Source organism: Podarcis raffonei, chromosome 2, assembly GCF_027172205.1.
Source record: "Podarcis raffonei isolate rPodRaf1 chromosome 2, rPodRaf1.pri, whole genome shotgun sequence".
Classification (NCBI taxonomy): domain Eukaryota; kingdom Metazoa; phylum Chordata; class Lepidosauria; order Squamata; family Lacertidae; genus Podarcis; species Podarcis raffonei.
Window position 1 is genome coordinate 56,404,452 of NC_070603.1, and position 18,096 is coordinate 56,422,547.

An 18,096-nucleotide genomic window follows, 5' to 3' on the forward strand; every position below is an offset into this window, starting at 1 on the left:
TATGCAAACCCAGACCCTACTTCGCCGCATCCGCCCGGATCGACCACAGCACAGGCGCCCGCGTTGCTGCTCCGACTTTCCCCTGTAGAGGGCGCGGGAGAGCAACGGTTTTTTGTAATCATCGACTTCAAAAAAAGAAAAAAAGAAAATGAAGCGATCCCTGGTCACGTGACGCGCTCGAATCCTCCTGCGCTTCCTTTCTGGGCGAGGGCGGTGCTCGCCTTCTCCCGGCGGCGTTGGCTGCTTTCCGCCGGGGGGTCACGTGGTGAGGCCTTAGGCCCCTCCTCTCAGCTGCTGGGCTTTGGGGCGGTGGGGCTGTGCTTGCCGCGGGGGCTGCTGGGTAATCCGACTCCAGAGAGGGAAAGAGAAGGAGGGAGGCGGCGGCGGCAGAGACTGGCGTCGTCGGGGAGGCCCTGACACCGCCGCCCTCTCGCGTTTCAGCGCAGCCCCGGCTCGGCGGCCCCCAGACATGGAGCGGCGGGGGAGCCGGAGATGGAACTCCGCCTCCGCGCCTTTCTCCCCGCGGTGATCTCCCTCGGCCTGCCCCTCCTCTCGCCTGTGGCGGCGGCGGCGGCGGCTGCTGCTTCTGGGCCCTTCCTGGCTCTCCTCACGCCCGCCCGGCGGTGGCGGCAACCGAGAAATGGTCGGGGTGTAGCGACGGAGCCAGCGGAGGTGAGTGGCCGGGCGGCTCGGGGCTGAGCTGGCGCCGCTGTCGGTGGCACTTGGGCTGGGGCGAGGCAAGGTAAGGTAGGCCCCGCTTCACCCCCCCCTCAGGTAGCGGGAAGAAGGAGCCCTCCCTGGGGATGGGTGAGACGGCCCCTCCCTCCTCGCTGCCGAGGCTCTTATTACACCCCCGTCCCAGACACCCCCCCCATAGAAAGCGTCGAAAGTCGCCTCAGGATGTATCTCCCCCGCTCTTTCCCTCTTCTTCCGGGAGGGGTGGTGGTGGTGGATGGGTAGGCATTTTCTGCTTCCGCTCCTCCCTCTCTACTTTGGAATGGGCTTCCTTTCTTCGCTTCTCCCACGCCCCGGATTCTCCCCGTCCTCCCTCCTTCGAAATTCAGGGGAGCTCCTCTCCCTTGGATCCCTTTCCTAATCTGTCGCTTACTGCTCTCCGTACTTCATCCTTAAGCGAGGTATCCCCAGAATGAGTGCTAGCATAGGGATAAGCACACCTGGTCTATTTCTCTCCCCCCCCCCCCATATATATGCCGTATCACATAAATGCACACACGTGAGGGCTTCTGATGATACATTGTGTGTTCGAAGGATGGAAGCAGAGATGGGATGGCACTGCCTTTCTTTCCCAGAAGTGCCCGTAGCTTGAGATACATGTGCATCTGAGCTTGTTCTTGGATGGTTTTGCTAACTAAACCACCACCACCTCCTCTATTGCAATAGTTGGGTTTTAATCCCACTCACTCCAGTGATCAGTCAGCAGTTTGTTATGTTGTTGAAATACTGAGTAGCTCTTAGGACAGATCAGGCAAAGCGATTGTAGCTCTGTAGATTGCTTTTTGAGTGAGTTTTCTGGCAGATCCTATCTGTCTATGTCAGCAGAAGTTCCTCTAAAAGTGATATGGGGATTTCACCATCTCTTTTGTTACTGTACCCAAAGCTGCAGTAGTCTCACCATTTGAAGGAAGGACTGTCTTGATCTCTGTTACTCCACACAGAATCTGAATTTGAAATGTCTTATCCAATGTAACACAGATAAGATACATCTTAACTGTATAACTATTATCTCTTTAACTGTAATACTGAGGGCAGGTTTACATAATACTAGTTCTGTATTTGTGGGACATCCCAACTATCCTTAACAATGAGTATTAACAAATATAACATGTGAATTGGGTAATTGTGAACAGAGCAGTCCTTCCGCAAAGGTCTACTATCACTGGAACTCCTGCTGGCACAGTTCATGTGTTGTGTTGATCTCAGTACTGTATGTACACCTGAGCAAGAACAATCATAATTACTTGTGCAAAAATGTATTTGAACTGCTTGTGTATAAGTATGGAATGGTAGCTATAGTTTGGATGGGATCCAGAAAGCCTTGGATGATACAGCTCTGGGCCAACAGTGTTGATAGAAGAAGCTTTCAGTTGTGTTGATCTCTTTCTAGGCAGGAATGAGATATTAATGACTCAGACTTAGTTCCTTATCATCTGTTGAAAGAGCTTGACTCTGAGAAATGTGAAAAAGAAACATTTTACAATTTACTATATTGCCTTAAGGAATCAGGACAGTATCCCTGCACTGTGATTTGAAATGTATGGTGTTGAGAGTGAGAGGAACGAAAGTCATTCAGCAGAGTAGTGTTCCAAGGAAAATACTTCTCAGACAAGTATCACACTTCTTTCCTTTGTTTATTACTGTGCCTGTTACCTTCAGCAAATGACTGTTGTTTATCAGGCTGATAATTTAATGGGGACATTTGGATTTAAATCTGAGAATCCTATTGACGATAATAGGATTAAGCTAGTTTAAATCTAAATACTTTGCTTTAAGTGACGGTGAGTTCATAACCTAAGCCCCACAATTTGTTTGGACTAAATTTTCTATATATCACAAAATTAAGGCTAAAGAACCTCTTAGCTTACTTTGTATGCACTTGACTATTACTATGGGATGTACCAGAACAGAAGTTTAACAAAGACTCCACCAATACTTATGAGATTACACTGTTTATTGTCAATAAAGTTATGATTTCCTCCTGACTTAAATCTTGTCTCAAAGCTGCTGTAGCCACAAGTGGGGGCTGATTTCTGGTTTAAGCTCTTAAGCCCATATGTTTTCCTCTCTGCACATAATAGCCTCTAGGTTGGAGCAAATTTAAATTTGGCCTTCAGCACAGGGGCAAAGGGTTGCAAGTCCAAATTGCCCCCCTCCTTAAAGATGTCATGGAACTCACATGCGATATATAGGTTTATTTTTTTACCTGAATGGAACTTAAGTTTATTCACCCTCATCTTCTCTATCACTGACCTCAGACGAATAGAGAGATGACACTGCTTCACCAGGAGTTGACAGTTTTCATCAGTATATTGATAGCCAGGTCAGGTAGCCAGCACCAGTTGATGTAAGTTTTCTGAGTAATTTTGAATTAGAAAACTATTTCTCCTCTCCTTACGTATAATGTGTGTGATTCTTAATTTGCAAAGTATATATGCTTTGTAGGGGAAATGACCTGTTAAATTGTAGTTTAACTGGTATGCAGCAGGGAATCCATTTAATGAATTTATCCTCATCTTCAGTTCTAAACTGATGGTATGGTGAACTAAAACCTGTCCTTAGATCTTTGTCAAATGCATTTTTTGGGAGACAGGGAGTTGTCTTGGTTAGGCTAAAACTTGGATGAAGGGTCTATATACTTCCTGACAGGAGATCCCTGCCAGTGCTTGTGTCTTGCTGTGTTCTCACTGTTTAGTTATTCTAAGGTAGATTGCAATCATTGTCATTTAAAAATATGTGACTTCCCAGTAGCAAGTGGCAAGCCCATGAAAGAGGTCAGTGAATAGACATAGGCCTCCCTAGTCCAGTTCTAACATTTTATTTTCTGAAGCACCCTGGTTCTCATAATATTTCCTATAGAATGTACCCTGCCCTTTTATGATTGTTTGTCTACGAGGCACTATATTCACTGATACTGTATAAATAATCAACAGTATTTATCTCTTCTGTTTAAAGAATCAGATGATCATAGTTTGAACATGCAACTAAAAATGAACTATATGCATAATCAACAGCTGTTTCTCATTTAGTAATGTTTGGAAATGCTAAGGACATGAACTGCCACTATTAAAGTGTTTAAATAATATCCTAATAAATACTGAACTAATACCAAATTTCTGAAATGAGCTTTGACCAGAAACCATGGTGCAGCAAATTTAGTGGCACTCTGCTGACAGTAAGACTTACATCAGGGAAAGGGAGGAAAACCTCCCTCTGTATTCTCCCCCCCCCCATGATTGCTCTAGAGCAGGGGCGCCCAACTCCCAAGAGACTGCGATCCACTCACAGAATAAAAAACTGGCAGTGATCTACCCCATTTTTGGGGTGTTCAGGTCAAAGTTGTTGAGCTTCGTTTAGGGACAAAAATGTCAAAATTGAGGAAAGGGGAAAACTCACTCACCAAAAGATCGCTAAGAAAACAATCTGTCTCACAGCGAAAAGTCCATCTTCCGTTACAGCTATCATGCAAAAATGGAGGACAGGCTGAGGGGGTGGGGCTGGATGCTCTGATGACAATGCAAAGGAAAAGGAGACCGCGATCAACTGGAACCTTCCAGGGATCAAACAGTTGATCTCAATCGACCTGTTGGACACCCCTGCTCTAGAGGATCCTCCAGTCTGTCAAGCAAGCAACTGAGAGGGTCTTCCTTTGTAAATTACAAACTGCTTATTGACGAATCAATGGGTAATGCAAGAGGTCTTTGGGAGATGTGGAAAGGAGATCTAGGTATCAGCACTGTGAAACATGACAGGTTTGATAAGGTCTGGCCCTATTTTATAAGTTACATGAATAACTCACCTGCATCCACTGCACCATATGACAATGTGGAGTTACATGGATATGAAATTACCTGTTCATTGTGTTGCTTAGTGATCACTGTATTGTAACAGGAAAATATATTTTGCATTTGTATATCCCTGGTCCTGAATGGGGTAACTGTGCCCCTGAAGGACCAGGTGTGCAGCCTGGGAGTCATTCTGGACTCACAGCTGTCCATGGAGATGCAGGTCAATTCTGTGTCCAGGGCAGCTGTTTATCAGCTCCATCTGGTACGCAGGCTGAGACCCTACCTGCCCGCAGACTGTCTCACAGAGTGGTGCATGCTCTAGTTATCTCTTGCTTGGACTACTGCAATGCGCTCTATGTGCGCTCTATGTGGGGCTACCTTTGAAGGTAACCTGGAAACTACAACTAATCCAGAATGCAGCAGCTAGACTGGTGACTGGGAGCGGCCGCTGAGACCATATAACACCGGTCTTGAAAGACCTACACTGGTTCCCAGTACATTTCCGAGCACAATTCAAAGTGTTGGTGCTGACCTTTAAAGCCCTAAATGGCCTCGGTCCAGTATACCTGTTGTTCGGCCCGGACACTGAGGTCCAGTGCCAAGGGCCTTCTGGTGGTTCCCAGAAGTTACAGGGAACCAGGCAGAGGGCCTTCTTGGTAGTGGCGCCCGCCCTGTGGAATGCCCTCCCACCAGATGTCAAAGAGAAAAACAACTACCAGACTTTTAGAAGACATCCGAAGGCAGCCCTCTTTAGGGAAGCTTTTAATGTTTAATATGTTATTGTATTGTAGTGTTCTGTTGGAAGCCAACCAGATGGGCGGGGTATAAATAATAATAATAATAATAATAATAATAATAATTAATTACCATTTAAATCACACTGTGATTATTGGATTTGAATTGTTTTATTTTTAAGAAACCTTTAATACAGTGATTCTCAAATGGTGTGGCGTTTGACATCAAGTATAGTGGGAAGATTCAAGGATAATCAAAGAAACATTTAAACATTTCAATGTAGTATAGGATCATAATATGTTTTTATTTTCAGAATATGGATAAATATTTTTTCAAAATGAGAACAAGAGCATCAAGAATATTGAGGACAATCCTAGTTGTCATTTATAATTATATTTTGGGAGTTATTCAAGTTCTTATGTAGCTGCATTGTTTTACACTTTCTGGATGTCCCACGATCATATTATAAAATAGTTGTATTCTGTGTTATAAATTAAGCACGAGCAAATTTTCTCTGGTACAGAGAAAAAGTTTGAGAACCACTGCTTTAATAAATACCTTTTGGGGGTGAAATTTCTTTCCTCCCAGTACCACTGATTGACGTCTTACTGTCAGCTGAGCAACACCACTGGACACAACCCACTGTGAATATAAAACTATATATAAAATTCTGAAAAGCTGGTACCTATTTATATCCTTCTCATATTTTACATAGTGAATATATATAATAGCTCACATAGTCCTATATATAAATGAGACTTTTTGTCTTATTTTTGAAGCAGTATTGAATATATGCTTCCCATCCTTATTCTGCTTTCAGATAAGATGGCAATATTGGCAAGTAGGAAGGAATAACGTTGTGGTGAAGTAGTTAAGTGTTGTTTGTCAACAACTAGAATGTGTTCATGTAGTCATGGTTTTTTGCTCAGTTTTAGATTTATGAAGAATTTTTCCTTCAGGTCACAGTGGTTTGATGAAAAGCCTGGTTAATTTATGCTTTGCTTTTGCATTTTGTTGCAGTAACAGGTATGGTTTGCTAGAAGACATTCTGTTATGATTATATCCTTTGAGTCAATAGGCATGTTCTGTTTGGCACAGACCATAGATATCATGCTATGGGAGGTGCATAAGCTTCATACTTATAAGTGTCTGGGCAAAAGAAATGCAGCCACTCAGGCAGAAATGGATTGAGGAATTGAAGGATTTGTATAAGATTTACTGGGTAATCCATAAAGAAGTGGAAGTAAGGCAGTGTGTGTACCAGCCGTCTGAATTACCCATCAAAGTTACTAGCCAATAAATAAATAAACAACCAACCAACGTACAGTACCTGCCTTGTACTTACAAGAGGAGTTGGTAGAGTAGAGGGGTCTTTCTAGCCTTTCTTATGAGTAGGTGAGGAAAACATTTGAAATGAAGCTGACTAGTGGAGGGCACATAGAATGTTCCCTGCCTTGTTCTCTCCTCACCTGGTTTCTGTCCCGGATGTGCAGAAAGGGGCTTTACTGCCTGGTTGCTGAGTATAGAAGGCTTGTAAGTGAAGGTGTGGGTCCCTGTGTCACTTCATCAGCTCATTATGTTTCTTTGTTGAGCCACACAAGGAACAAAGCACTCTTCTCTGTGTGTCCAGAACAGAAGCTTAGCGGACTATCAAAGCAACCCAACCTTCCACTGACAGACTCCTTGATTTCAGTTCTAGGTGAGGAGGAGGCAAAGTGCCCTCCTATACAACATAAAACTGAGCAGACTGCCAGAAGAAGCAGGTGAGTGGGTGGGTGTGCGCGCGCACACACAAACAGTATGTAGCACCCTTAATCGAAAAATCTCAGGATGGTTAACATTAAAATCCAATTGAATAACCGTGTACTGGAAGCAACCATTTTACATTCATTCAATTGACACACAACCATGCACACGCTCATCATTACTGAAGCAGAAGATGGGTTCCTGTTCTTAATAGTTATAGTAAAAATGTTAGACTGGGGGAAATGGAGAGGCTCAGGTAGTGAAGAATGAATGCAAACAAATGTAGCTACATGCACATGGCTTAATTTTAGTTGGGAATGTGGGCTAAGGTTAGTGCAATCCTATGTTGCTCAAAAGTAAGTCCCATTGCTTTCAGTGAGAGTTCTTTGCAGCTAAATGTGTACTGGAATGCAGCTTTAAGCCCAAAGCCTTATAGAAGAGACAAATGTTGGGCTGAGGTTTGAAGGAAATTGGACAGTGAGGAAAGGGGATGGGAACATCAAATGGCAACAGAAAGGCATAGAGGGTCACCATCCGAAGTGTTAGCAGAGTGTAATTGTGACAATATGTTAAGACTTAAGCTTGTGGCCATATGACTTTGGAAAAGTTTATGCTTCAAGAGAGTTGAGCCAAATTCTTGTTCATTTTTGCAGTTAAGTGAGGTAACACATTGGAGAAGATACTAAAATTGTTGATGTATTCATAAGAAGCTCTGCTCAGTTAAGAAGGTGATGATACCTTTGTAGGCATCAAATTCCTGAGTATTGAGAGAGCTGTTAATTCCATTGTGTTTCTACAGTACTTCCACTTCTTGCCATAGTTGGTTTCTCAGTCACCTGACATATATCAAATAGTCTTAACCTGATGATTTGATTATATGACTAATGTTACATTAAGGCAGTGAATAAGCTATAGTGGATAGTAATGTACACACTGTGTATTTGAATTTACAGAGAAATGATGAATACCTACATACTTTTGGTTCACATATATTTTTGAGTTTAATTAATTATGGAAATAAGACAATACATCAGGAACTGTCAGACCTATGTACTTGGGCATGTAAAAGCATGCCCCACAGAAACTCTGCATGCTAATCATTCTGCTGTAACTACAAGAACTAAGAGTGATATCTAAGTACGTCATACTCAGATTAGCGCCATTGAAATCAGTGAACTTGTAGAACTTAAATACATTCTGAGTATGACTAACACTGGATATGACCCTAAATATCAAATTCTCTGGAATAATATCCAGCTTTTCTCCAAATAGTGTTGATATATTAATTTCTTTGTCTTGTGGCTTTTGTCCTGAATACTGTAGGTATTCAGGATTAAGTGAAGCTTAAGTCATCCACTGGTATAAGGATAACTGAACAGGAAACTGTTGAAACCAAAGACACTTTGTTTTATTTCAGTGATAGACAAAGCTGATAAAGGTTTATTAGAGCTTTCAGAATGAAAGTGGATGAAGCCAACTTTGAATGTTGTTTTGTTGTCTTTTAGCTTGCTTTTTGCTTTGTTGGTGAAACAAGGAACAGCCAGGCTAGAATAATCCTGTGTATTTTGAATGAAGTAGAACCACTTTTGGAAACAGACCAGTGCAACTATAACTTTACTAACTTCAGTCAGCAGGGCTTATCATAACTGGGGAATCTCGTAACTGCAACCAAGCAAGTTGGCAGCATTTTTATGCTTCCTTTGGAACAATGAGGTTCCAATTATAGAGAAACTGTCATCTCTGATACTCTCATAATATTGAGACTTAATTATTTTAATTCATTATATTGTTATTTGACAAATAATGTCACATGAAGCCATATTTTATCTTGTTATCAAATAAACTGATATTTATTAAAGTGACAGAGCTTTCAGACCTGGTATTAAAGGTGAGAGAAACAAACATAACAGATTATGGCATTTAATTGCAAACTTGGCAAACTATGCCCTCATAAGTTTATTCTGCATTATTACATTCCTGGCAGTTTCAGCTGAAATACGATTTTTAAAAGCCCCTTTTATGTGCAAGATTATAACAGCCCTATGCCAACATTATTGCTACGAGTGAGGCAGTCTGTAACTGACGCTGACATGAATGCCTGTATATATCAGATACATGCATTGATACAAGTTTGCTGTGCATCAAAGCCAACCATTGGATACTAAACTACAGTGGTGCCTCGCAAGACGAAATTAATTCGTTCTGCGAGTTTTTTTGTCTAGCGAATTTTTCGTCTTGCGAAGCACGAAATCCCATAGGAATGCATTGAAAATCAATTAATGCGTTCCTATGGTCAAAAAAGTCCAAACAAAGCCAAATTTGGTACAACAAGAATTTATTAACTGCTCTTTAAAGTCACACATACTGTAAAGAGCAGTTCAAAAATTGAAGGAACAATAAATGAAGTTTCTAAACATGACAGAAAAACATTTAAAAATCAACAAAGTGTGCAGTACATTTTCTAAGACTTTGGGGGACCACTCGAAGAAGGTTCCTCTTCCACTCTTTGCTTCTTGCTGAGGAACCTGTCCATGGTCTGCTGCTTCATCCGCCTTTTCAGCACCTCCCTGAAAGGCGACATGACCGTCGTATCAAAAGTGTTCGCAAGGTCATGTACCACGTGCTTGTTAGGGTGGTGCCGCTGTGCAAAAGCCTGCACATCCTTCCACTTCTGGCAAATGTCCCTCAGTTCTTTGGAGGACAGCCGTTCCTCAGTTGCTTCCTCCTCTTCCAGCGAGGCCTGCTCCTGCGCAGCCTCTGCCTGCAGTTCGAGCAGCTCCTGGGTGGTCAGCTCGTGGTCGTACTCCTCCACCAGCTCGCTGACGTCGTCCTCTGTGACCTCCAGTCCCATGGTCCTCCCCAAGGCAACAATGTCCTGCACCACTGTTGACTCTGGTGCATCAGAGTCACTTGGTGCCACACAGTCCGGTCACAGACTGCGCCAAGCGCAATTCAGATTTCTCTGGCTGACCCCGTTCCAGGCCGTGGTGATCATCTTCAAGCAGGTGACGATGTCGAAGTGGTCCTTCCAGAATTCCCGCAGGGTGATGGTGGTGCAATCAGTCACCTCGAAGCATCGCCTGAAAAGCTCCTTGGTGTAGAGTTTTTTGAAATTGGCGATGACCTGCTGATCCATCGGCTGGAGCAGTGGCGTGGTGTTAGGCGGCAGGAACATGATGCTGATGAAGCCGAACTCCTCCAACAAGTCCTCCTCAAGGCCTTTAGGATGAGCAGGAGCATTGTCCATCAGAAGCAAAGCCTTCAGCGGCAGGTCGTTGTCCAGCAGGTACTGTTTGACAGCAGGGCCAAAAGCAAGATTGACCCAGTCCACAAACAGCACACGTATGACCCAAGCCTTACTGTTGGATCGCCACATGACACTCAGCTGCTCCTTGTCGACCTTGTGTTTCTTGAAGGCCCGTGGGTTCTCCGAGTGGTACACCAGCAGGGGCTTGATCTTCAGGTCGCCGCTTGCGTTGGCACAGAAGAGCAGGGTCAGACGGTCCTTCATGGGCTTGTGGCCAGGCAACTTGGCCTCCTCCTGTGTGATGAAAGTCCTTTTGGGCATCCTCTTCCAAAACACTGAGTGTATCTGAAGAAGTGTGCATGCACACGAAAGCTCATACCAAGAACTAACTTAGTTGGTCTTTAAGGTGCTACTGGAAAGAAAATTTTTGTTTTGTTTTGACTATGGCAGACCAACACGGCTACCTATCTGTAACTAGATTATACAAGTTTGTGTAGAACTGCATTAGCTCAGCATTTACTTGGTATTTTGAAATGATTTCTTAGATCTGCTGTACTTCTAACTATTTCTGGTGGTAGTTAGGTGGATAGGCATCCTGTGGAATAACAAAGACCTAGTTATTTATAGCTGTGCTGGAGCTTATTTATCATTCATAGCCAAATATTGGCAAACATAGCTCATGTTGCATCATGTCTAGTTCACTGGCACTGAATGTGCTTTTGCTTATGAAAGCATTTAAACAACAAACCATTCAAAAGCCCTCAAGACCACTGAAATGGTGATTTCTTCTCAAGGAGATACTTCAAAACTCACTAACATTCTTTAATAGAATTTTTAAATCTTGTTTTTCAAAAAGCCTTATACATAAATGCGTAAATGCTTGTATTTGTGTTTTGGGCATGAAACATGGCAGTCGGCTATACAGTACATTCATTTGATTTGAATAGCACTGCACTGTATCTCAGTGATACTGCATGTGCTTTGCATCCCAAAAGTTCCAGGTTAAATCTGACATCTTGACATAGATCTGGGAAAGACTGCCTGAAAGTGTTAAACCCTGGAGAGCCACTGCCAGTTGGTGTGAATGGTATTGAACTACATGGACCAATGGTATCACTCAGTATAGCAATTGTGCATGTTCTTAAGAGGGCACTACTGTAGTTTAGAACGTATTAGATAATGACAGGGGTGAGTAGGAGGAAATGAAACCACATCCAAAAATGGTGACATCCTTTGACATCTTAACATCCTTTATCCTACCAATTTCCTAGTATGTGTGATATGTCTTGTTTTGTTTTGTTTTGTTTTTTGTCAAATGAAGGTAGAATGACTTTTAAAGATTGATGTGTAAACTTCTGCCTTTGGGCAAAATGCTTAGTGTTTCAGAATAAATGTTCTTATTGTCATAGAACAGGGGTCAGCAATCTTTTCAGCCATGGGCCGGTCCACCGTCCCTCAGACCATGTGGTGGGCCAGACTATATTTTTTTGCGGGGGGGGGGGGGATGAACGAATTCCTATGCCCCACAAATAACTCAGAGATGCATTTTAAATAAAAGGACACATTCTACTCATGTAAAAGCGTGCTGATTCCTGGACCGTCTTGCAGCTTTAAAATAAATAAATAGAGTTTAATTTTCTAAAATCACCCTTTCATAGATAGTTGATGGTAGTGAATGTATTTAACTCTGGTTTTAACACTTAGTATTCACTTCATTTGATCTTCAGTGGTGTTTATCCTCCTACCTTCCAGGTATATTTGCCTGAGGACAAGCTTAAGGTTTGAAAAGTCACCTGCAATCTTGGTTTTTAAAGATAATTACTGATTGAAGTTTGCTTTTGCTTTTGTTATAAAGCTTCTAATTTAGTAAATAACTGTTGCTGTTTTGCCTGCTTAAAGGTTAATTAAAGTTACTAAGTTAATTGTTTGCCTTCTAGGCATGTTTCAAATAATACTTTTTAATATAAAAGCTAAACATCATAGCTAGAGCAATTTCATGATTTCCTAATGCATTCTGTCTTTAATATTCATAGTAATATTTTTCATTCTGGATAAATGGTGCATTTTGTATCCAACACTGCTATTCCGCTAGTGCAACAGACTTCCACTTGCACAACAAAATCCTCCCTGCAGCCCTGGCATACCTTCCACATCTGTTCTAGAGGGTTGCAAGACCCTCTGGAGAAGATTTTGGTGGTGTGGGGGGAGAGGAAGTCCCATAAGTCACACTTAGCATTAGATATAATCCATTACACTGGTACCTCAACTTATGAATGTGATCCGTTTCAGGGTGCCATCCGCACCCCGAAAAGTCTGTAAGTAGAGTGTTGCTACTGCGCGTGCGCAAAGCACATAGTTTGCTTCTGCGCATGCACTGAACCCGGAAGTAAACACTTCCGGGTTTGCCGTGTTCATAACCTGAAAAGCTGCAACGTGAAGCAAACGTAACATGAGGTATGACTGTACTTCCATTCTAGTTTATAAAGGAGGGTGTTACTGAGAAGGCAAAGGATTATACAAAATACGTAAAGTGAGATTTATTCCACTAGCTGTTAATGGTTACGTAAGATTCAGTTTTGCGATGAACCTTTGTGAGCTTTCCAGAACCTTTGAGAGTTTACTTGGCTCAGTCTGTGACTGGGAGGAGTGGACTGACTATAAACGTTCTGTGCAATAAGTCATCAGCCAGATGTTTCTTGTGAAGAAGCTCTTCACTGTGCCCCATCAAGTGGTTATTAGTGGCAGTTAAACTTATGGCTCTGGAAATCTTGGGGTGACCGCATACCTATGTGTTTAGAAGATACTGCACATTAAATAATCTCTTTTTATAACAGGAGTGGGGAACTGAGGGCTGCATTCTCTCATGGAAGAACTTCTGGGGGCTTCATGCCACTGATGGATGAGGCCAGAGGCAAAAATGGATTGTGACTCTTGCCTTCTATAGTAGGCTACTATCCAGTCACACAAAAGTCAGAGGTTCTCTACCCACACACCCACACCCTCCATCTAGGTTAGCAAGAATCATTGTTAGAGGTCAAGGACATATTCCAGCCAGGCAGAAGCACTCAATGTGGGTGCAGAGCAGGCCTGGGGAGGGGTGTAGACTGGGGAGAGGGACTTGCCCAGGATGAATGCCACCAAGGGTGAGACAGAGGCCTAGAGGGCTATATTTGGCCTCTGGGCCTACAGTTCCCCACCCACACTATATAAAGTAAGTGAATTTCATGGAGATTCCACAACTTAACTTCCTTCTGCTTGTAATAGACTGACAGCCTAGGCAGAAGTCAAATTATTGTGAAAATAGTGTTAATTGAAGTTGACCTAAGAGGATATCCAGCTTTGTGATCAGAGGTGTACTCATTTAATGAGGTTTTCCTGCCACCATTTCTTCACTGCAGCCCATGCACCCTCAAGAAGCCTCTACTGAAGGTTGCAGGACTCAGGAAAGACCCAGTACAGTATGTGACATGGGCCGCAGTGGGAGGGGGCAGTGACCAAAAATTAGATGGAGGCAGGTTGCACGTGGTATCGCTCTAGATGACTTTTGGGAAAGAAAAGTGGTGGCCGCTGTGAATTAACCCCCCCTTCCAAATTTGTTCTACCCTGTTTGATCTACCCTGTCCTCACCTTGGAAATCCAAACTAAAACTCAGCCCTAATTGAAAGTAAGTTAGTGTTCTGAACATGAAACACTCTTAGTGTGACTTTGCACTCAGCACACCATGTTCACAAACTTTCTTGTAAGTAGAATCTTGTTCTTAACTTAGATGCTTCCTTGAGCTTAAGGGGAATCCTTTTAGATTTATGGCATATATTTAGAGCAGTAGGTCAAATTAAAGCAGTGTTCTGTTACGTCAGATGTCAGTAAGCCTGTTTTATAAGGGAAACCTTCCAAGTTCTTAACCCACAAGGATCAGAAGCTCCTATTCAGGGAGGAAGTGTAGGCATTTTTAGAGGTTGTTGTAAATTTGGAGATGTTTACTGAAATATGTATTTAGAGTAGAAATGTCATTTTTAGGGAACCTAGAAACAGCAAAGCTGAGAGCATGCTACGGAGGATGGACACCAAGGAGGCTCTGTTGGGGACAGAAAGAAAGAAAAATGAGGTAGATCAAACGTAGATGGCAATTGTTGTATATGGGAATGTGTGTTCATAGGTTGGCTGGTGGGAGGTGATTTGAATAACCATAAAAAATAGAAAGCTGAAGTTAATAAAGTGTTTTATTTGATAAAAACCTTTGATTCTCATCTCGATTGGCCTATTCTAATTATGCAGGTAACATGATCTAAGAGTAGGAGTTCGTTTAAATTATGCTTTGCGGTTTTATATATCAAAGTAATTGCATAAGTTATACCAGTGTCATATCTGTAAGGCAAGTTGTAGTGTTGAGGCATTCCCTATCTTAAAAAGAATGCACCGGAAGGTGTTAAAGGGGAGGGGGGTTCATAAGACTGTCCAGGGGACAACCCTTCATCAGTTCTTTTACCTCTGTACCCATTTAGGTAATCAAATTGTTTTTGTTCATAGCAACATGAACCGTGAAGACCGGAATGCGCTGCGTATCAAAGAAAGAGAGAGGCGTAATCAAGAAATTCAGCAGGGTGAAGAAGCCTTTCCACCTAACTCTCCTCTTTTTGCTGAACCATATAAAGTTGTAAGTGCATGAGGTTTTTTAAAAATGCAGTTTTTATCTCACTCCAAATTAAAATGGTTTGAGTTTTCTCCCCTGTAATACAACTTCAGTATCATATGGTTTCATTAAAATACGAATAAATGTCATTTATATAGTGGTTCCAAGTCTTACATCCTCAAAATTCCTGTGATGTAGGCAAGAGTCTACAAGAGACTTGACTGTGGAAGAGATTAAGACCTGTTGCTCTAGATCTAGAAAAAGTAAAGAAACCTGGAAGTTGTGTTGTTATAATTTGAACATTTTTAAAGTAATGTTGCTGAAATATAAGATTACTAGAATTTTATGACTGCTCTGGTTTTAACAAAAGGACATTGTATCAACATTTTTTTAAAAAAGAAAGAATTAAGTATCTCATTATGCTAATAATAACTATCCACACTTGAAACTAGCTTGCAGTTGAACAGCCTAAATTGAAAATATAGAAATGATAAATGTGAATTAGAGCCCTAAAGTATTTGAACAGTTAATTGTTATAAAGTACTCTTGCCTTTGTAGTAAAGGAGTAATATAGCATATTAACATTTTTGAACTTTGTAGACAATAGTCTATTAATTACAAGTAATTGTTGGAGCTTGATGTTTTTAGGCTAGCTCTTTATTTGTAAGGTTCACTAGTTAATACTGCTAATTTGCTTTGTTCATGCAGTTAAATCTAATTGTAGCTGTTGTGAGTAAGATTGAAACCAAATTACAAGGAAGACTGGGTTATGAAATACTGTCAGTTTGAGAAATTTGGGTTTGGTTTTGTTTTAAATACTGACTTGTTTTTGTGAGGCTGCAAATGTATCCCTGTACACCTCTCTTTCAGACAACAGATTGGTTAAAGGTTAATTTTTTTAAATTGTGTGTCATTTAGCATTTGCATTTCACTAACAGTGACCTATTTTCTTCATATCCCTGAATTTAAAGTTAACTTGGGTACATGTTTCCTTTCCTTCTCAATACCATTTTCCTTCTCTGTGTTCTTCAAGGTGTGGTTACTGGACAATCAATACCATCTAATTATTTTGGTCTGTGATTTTTAGTAGTTAGCGACTCATTCAAGGTGCTTGTCTCAAAGTGTGTGCTGTTTATTACAAAAAATACATATGGTGAAGGGATTTGTGTTGACTAGTAAACATTTGATATCAGGCAGCCTACAGAATACATTGCAATGTATGTTTCTATCCATGGTGAGGTGGGAGTAAGGAGACCCACTGTCTCCTTTGCCATTTGTGTGTACATCAGGTTAAAATGGTTTTCTTCCAGGAGGCCTTTGCATTATGGGTGCTGTTTTCTGCTCTCTTGTATTTTAATCTATGTTTTAAATTTTTTTCACTTTCATGCTTCATTAATTATTTTTGTAAGCAGCTTTGTGATACATAGTAAAAAGTGTGGTATAAATTTCTTGAATAATAATACATGAAACACGAGGGAAGGAGGGCACAATGACCTGTCTGTCTGATCTTGTTCCTCCTTCAGCCACCTTACATTTAAAAATGCCACTTAAGATATCTGTAACACTGCTCTAGCATAGACTTTTAGCCATGTTATATATGGATTGGCCTGGGCAACGGGGGCAGTTCTAGAAGGGCTGAATTCACCCCCAGCTATGCTGATTTTGACTAACAGTCACTAGAAAGAAAGAAAAACTGAAATCTTACTTGCTTCTTCCATCCTTTAAAAATATTCATAGGTGTGGAAGAAGCTGAAATAAGGGAAAGTAGTCCTTTATGTTTTTAGTCTTGTTTTTTAAAAGTACATGCATGATGGAAAGAGGTAGATGCAGTGTACTGAAATACTAAATAAGAGGAGTGCAGCTTAAACTACCTGAAAGGCATGTGAGTAGAGATTACAATAATAAATGTGTTTCAGTTATTTAAGAGGAATTTTTAAATTATCTTTTTATCTTTGTTGCTTGAGCTTTACTACTTTTAAAAATCTGATTGGTTTCTAAATGTGCAAAAAACAGTTTTCAAACTCTTTCTTCTAGCATAAGAAGCTTTTAGAGCCTTTCTCATTTTGCTCCCAGCACCATACAAATCCTAATGAATGTGACATCTTGGGAATTCCTAAGAAAGCATCCTCAAAGCTTCTGTAAATGGAGATTTTGCCTTTTGGTCCTTTGAACAGTTACTTAGCAGAACCAGGAAAGACCCTTATATGTTCTGGTTGAGAAACATGTAGAGGGACCGCTTGTCATAGCCACTTTGTTTGGTGAATGGTAGAGTTAGAAGAAAAATCTGGTTAGGGTTTTACAGAGAATCATTTGTGCATTTCTGGAATGATGAATATAATGGGTGATATCCAATGGTGCCAATTCACAAGCGGAACATATTTCTGCAAGAACAGTGTGACTTCCCTTCTCCTCCTCCTCCTACAGCTCCCTGCATGCCCCCCAGGTCTGCTCTAGAGAGTTGAGGAACCCTCCAGTACATTGGAGGGCACTGAGGCTGCAGGGGAGGACAAGAGAAAGGGGAATTTCACTGGTGCAGTGTTGGATATTTCCTAATGACTACGCTGTTGGATTCCTTAACTGCAAGTTTTGTTTCTGTACAGTAGGGGTGGGGAACCTCTGGCCCATATGCCATATGTGATATCAAATGTGGGCCCAGGTATCAATGTGGTGTCAGAGGAACAATTGGAACCTTAAAGTGAGTTCCCTCTTGTGCCTTTGCTGGAACAAGACATGCTCCAGGATCTTCAAGTAGTTTGCATTGAAACCACAGCTAAAATGGGAGACTTTAAGCAGTGGTGTTAGTTGAAACTGCTTCCTGCTCCTAAATCAAGTCTCTTTGAAAACGCACTGGGAGCACATATTCAGAGGGGCTCACCTTTCACTGTCAGATGGGTAGCCCCGCCCACAGCTCAGATTTAGCTGGGGGGGAGGTACAGCAGATACTGATCTAGACTGCTGGGGGAAACAGTCTGCCACCCTTGCTGTATAGGATGTCAGTATGATATGAAAATGTTCTTCTGTTTTAGAAAAGAGATGTTTCTAATATATTATTTATACTGCACATCTGAAATGAGGCTTCTTTTGAGCTTTCTAAAGGAAAGGACACTTTCACAGGAGTAGAATAAATTGCATTTTAATAAATAAGTAACCAGTAATTGCTGAATCTTGAATATTTTTGTCATGAATATGGAGTTTGTGGAATATTCCATCTTCTA

At 41.6% G+C, this 18,096-nt stretch overlaps 1 protein-coding gene across 5 annotated transcripts in view; it reads left to right on the forward strand.

Moving 5' to 3' along the window:
• The first annotated feature begins 326 nt into the window (after positions 1-326).
• AFF4 (ALF transcription elongation factor 4) overlaps positions 327-18,096 on the forward strand; it is a 52,488-nt gene continuing 34,718 nt past the window's right edge. The window contains exons 1-3 of one of the 5 annotated variants that reach the window (XM_053376719.1): positions 570-672; positions 14,269-14,356; positions 14,779-14,905. In XM_053376719.1, the coding sequence (XP_053232694.1) occupies positions 14,352-14,356; positions 14,779-14,905 (132 nt within the window). In that variant the 5' untranslated portion in view covers positions 570-672; positions 14,269-14,351. Of the gene's footprint in view, positions 743-14,248; positions 14,357-14,778; positions 14,906-18,096 lie in introns of those variants that run through there. The other 4 variants (XM_053376720.1, XM_053376721.1, XM_053376717.1 and 1 more) reach the window with 4 other exon arrangements.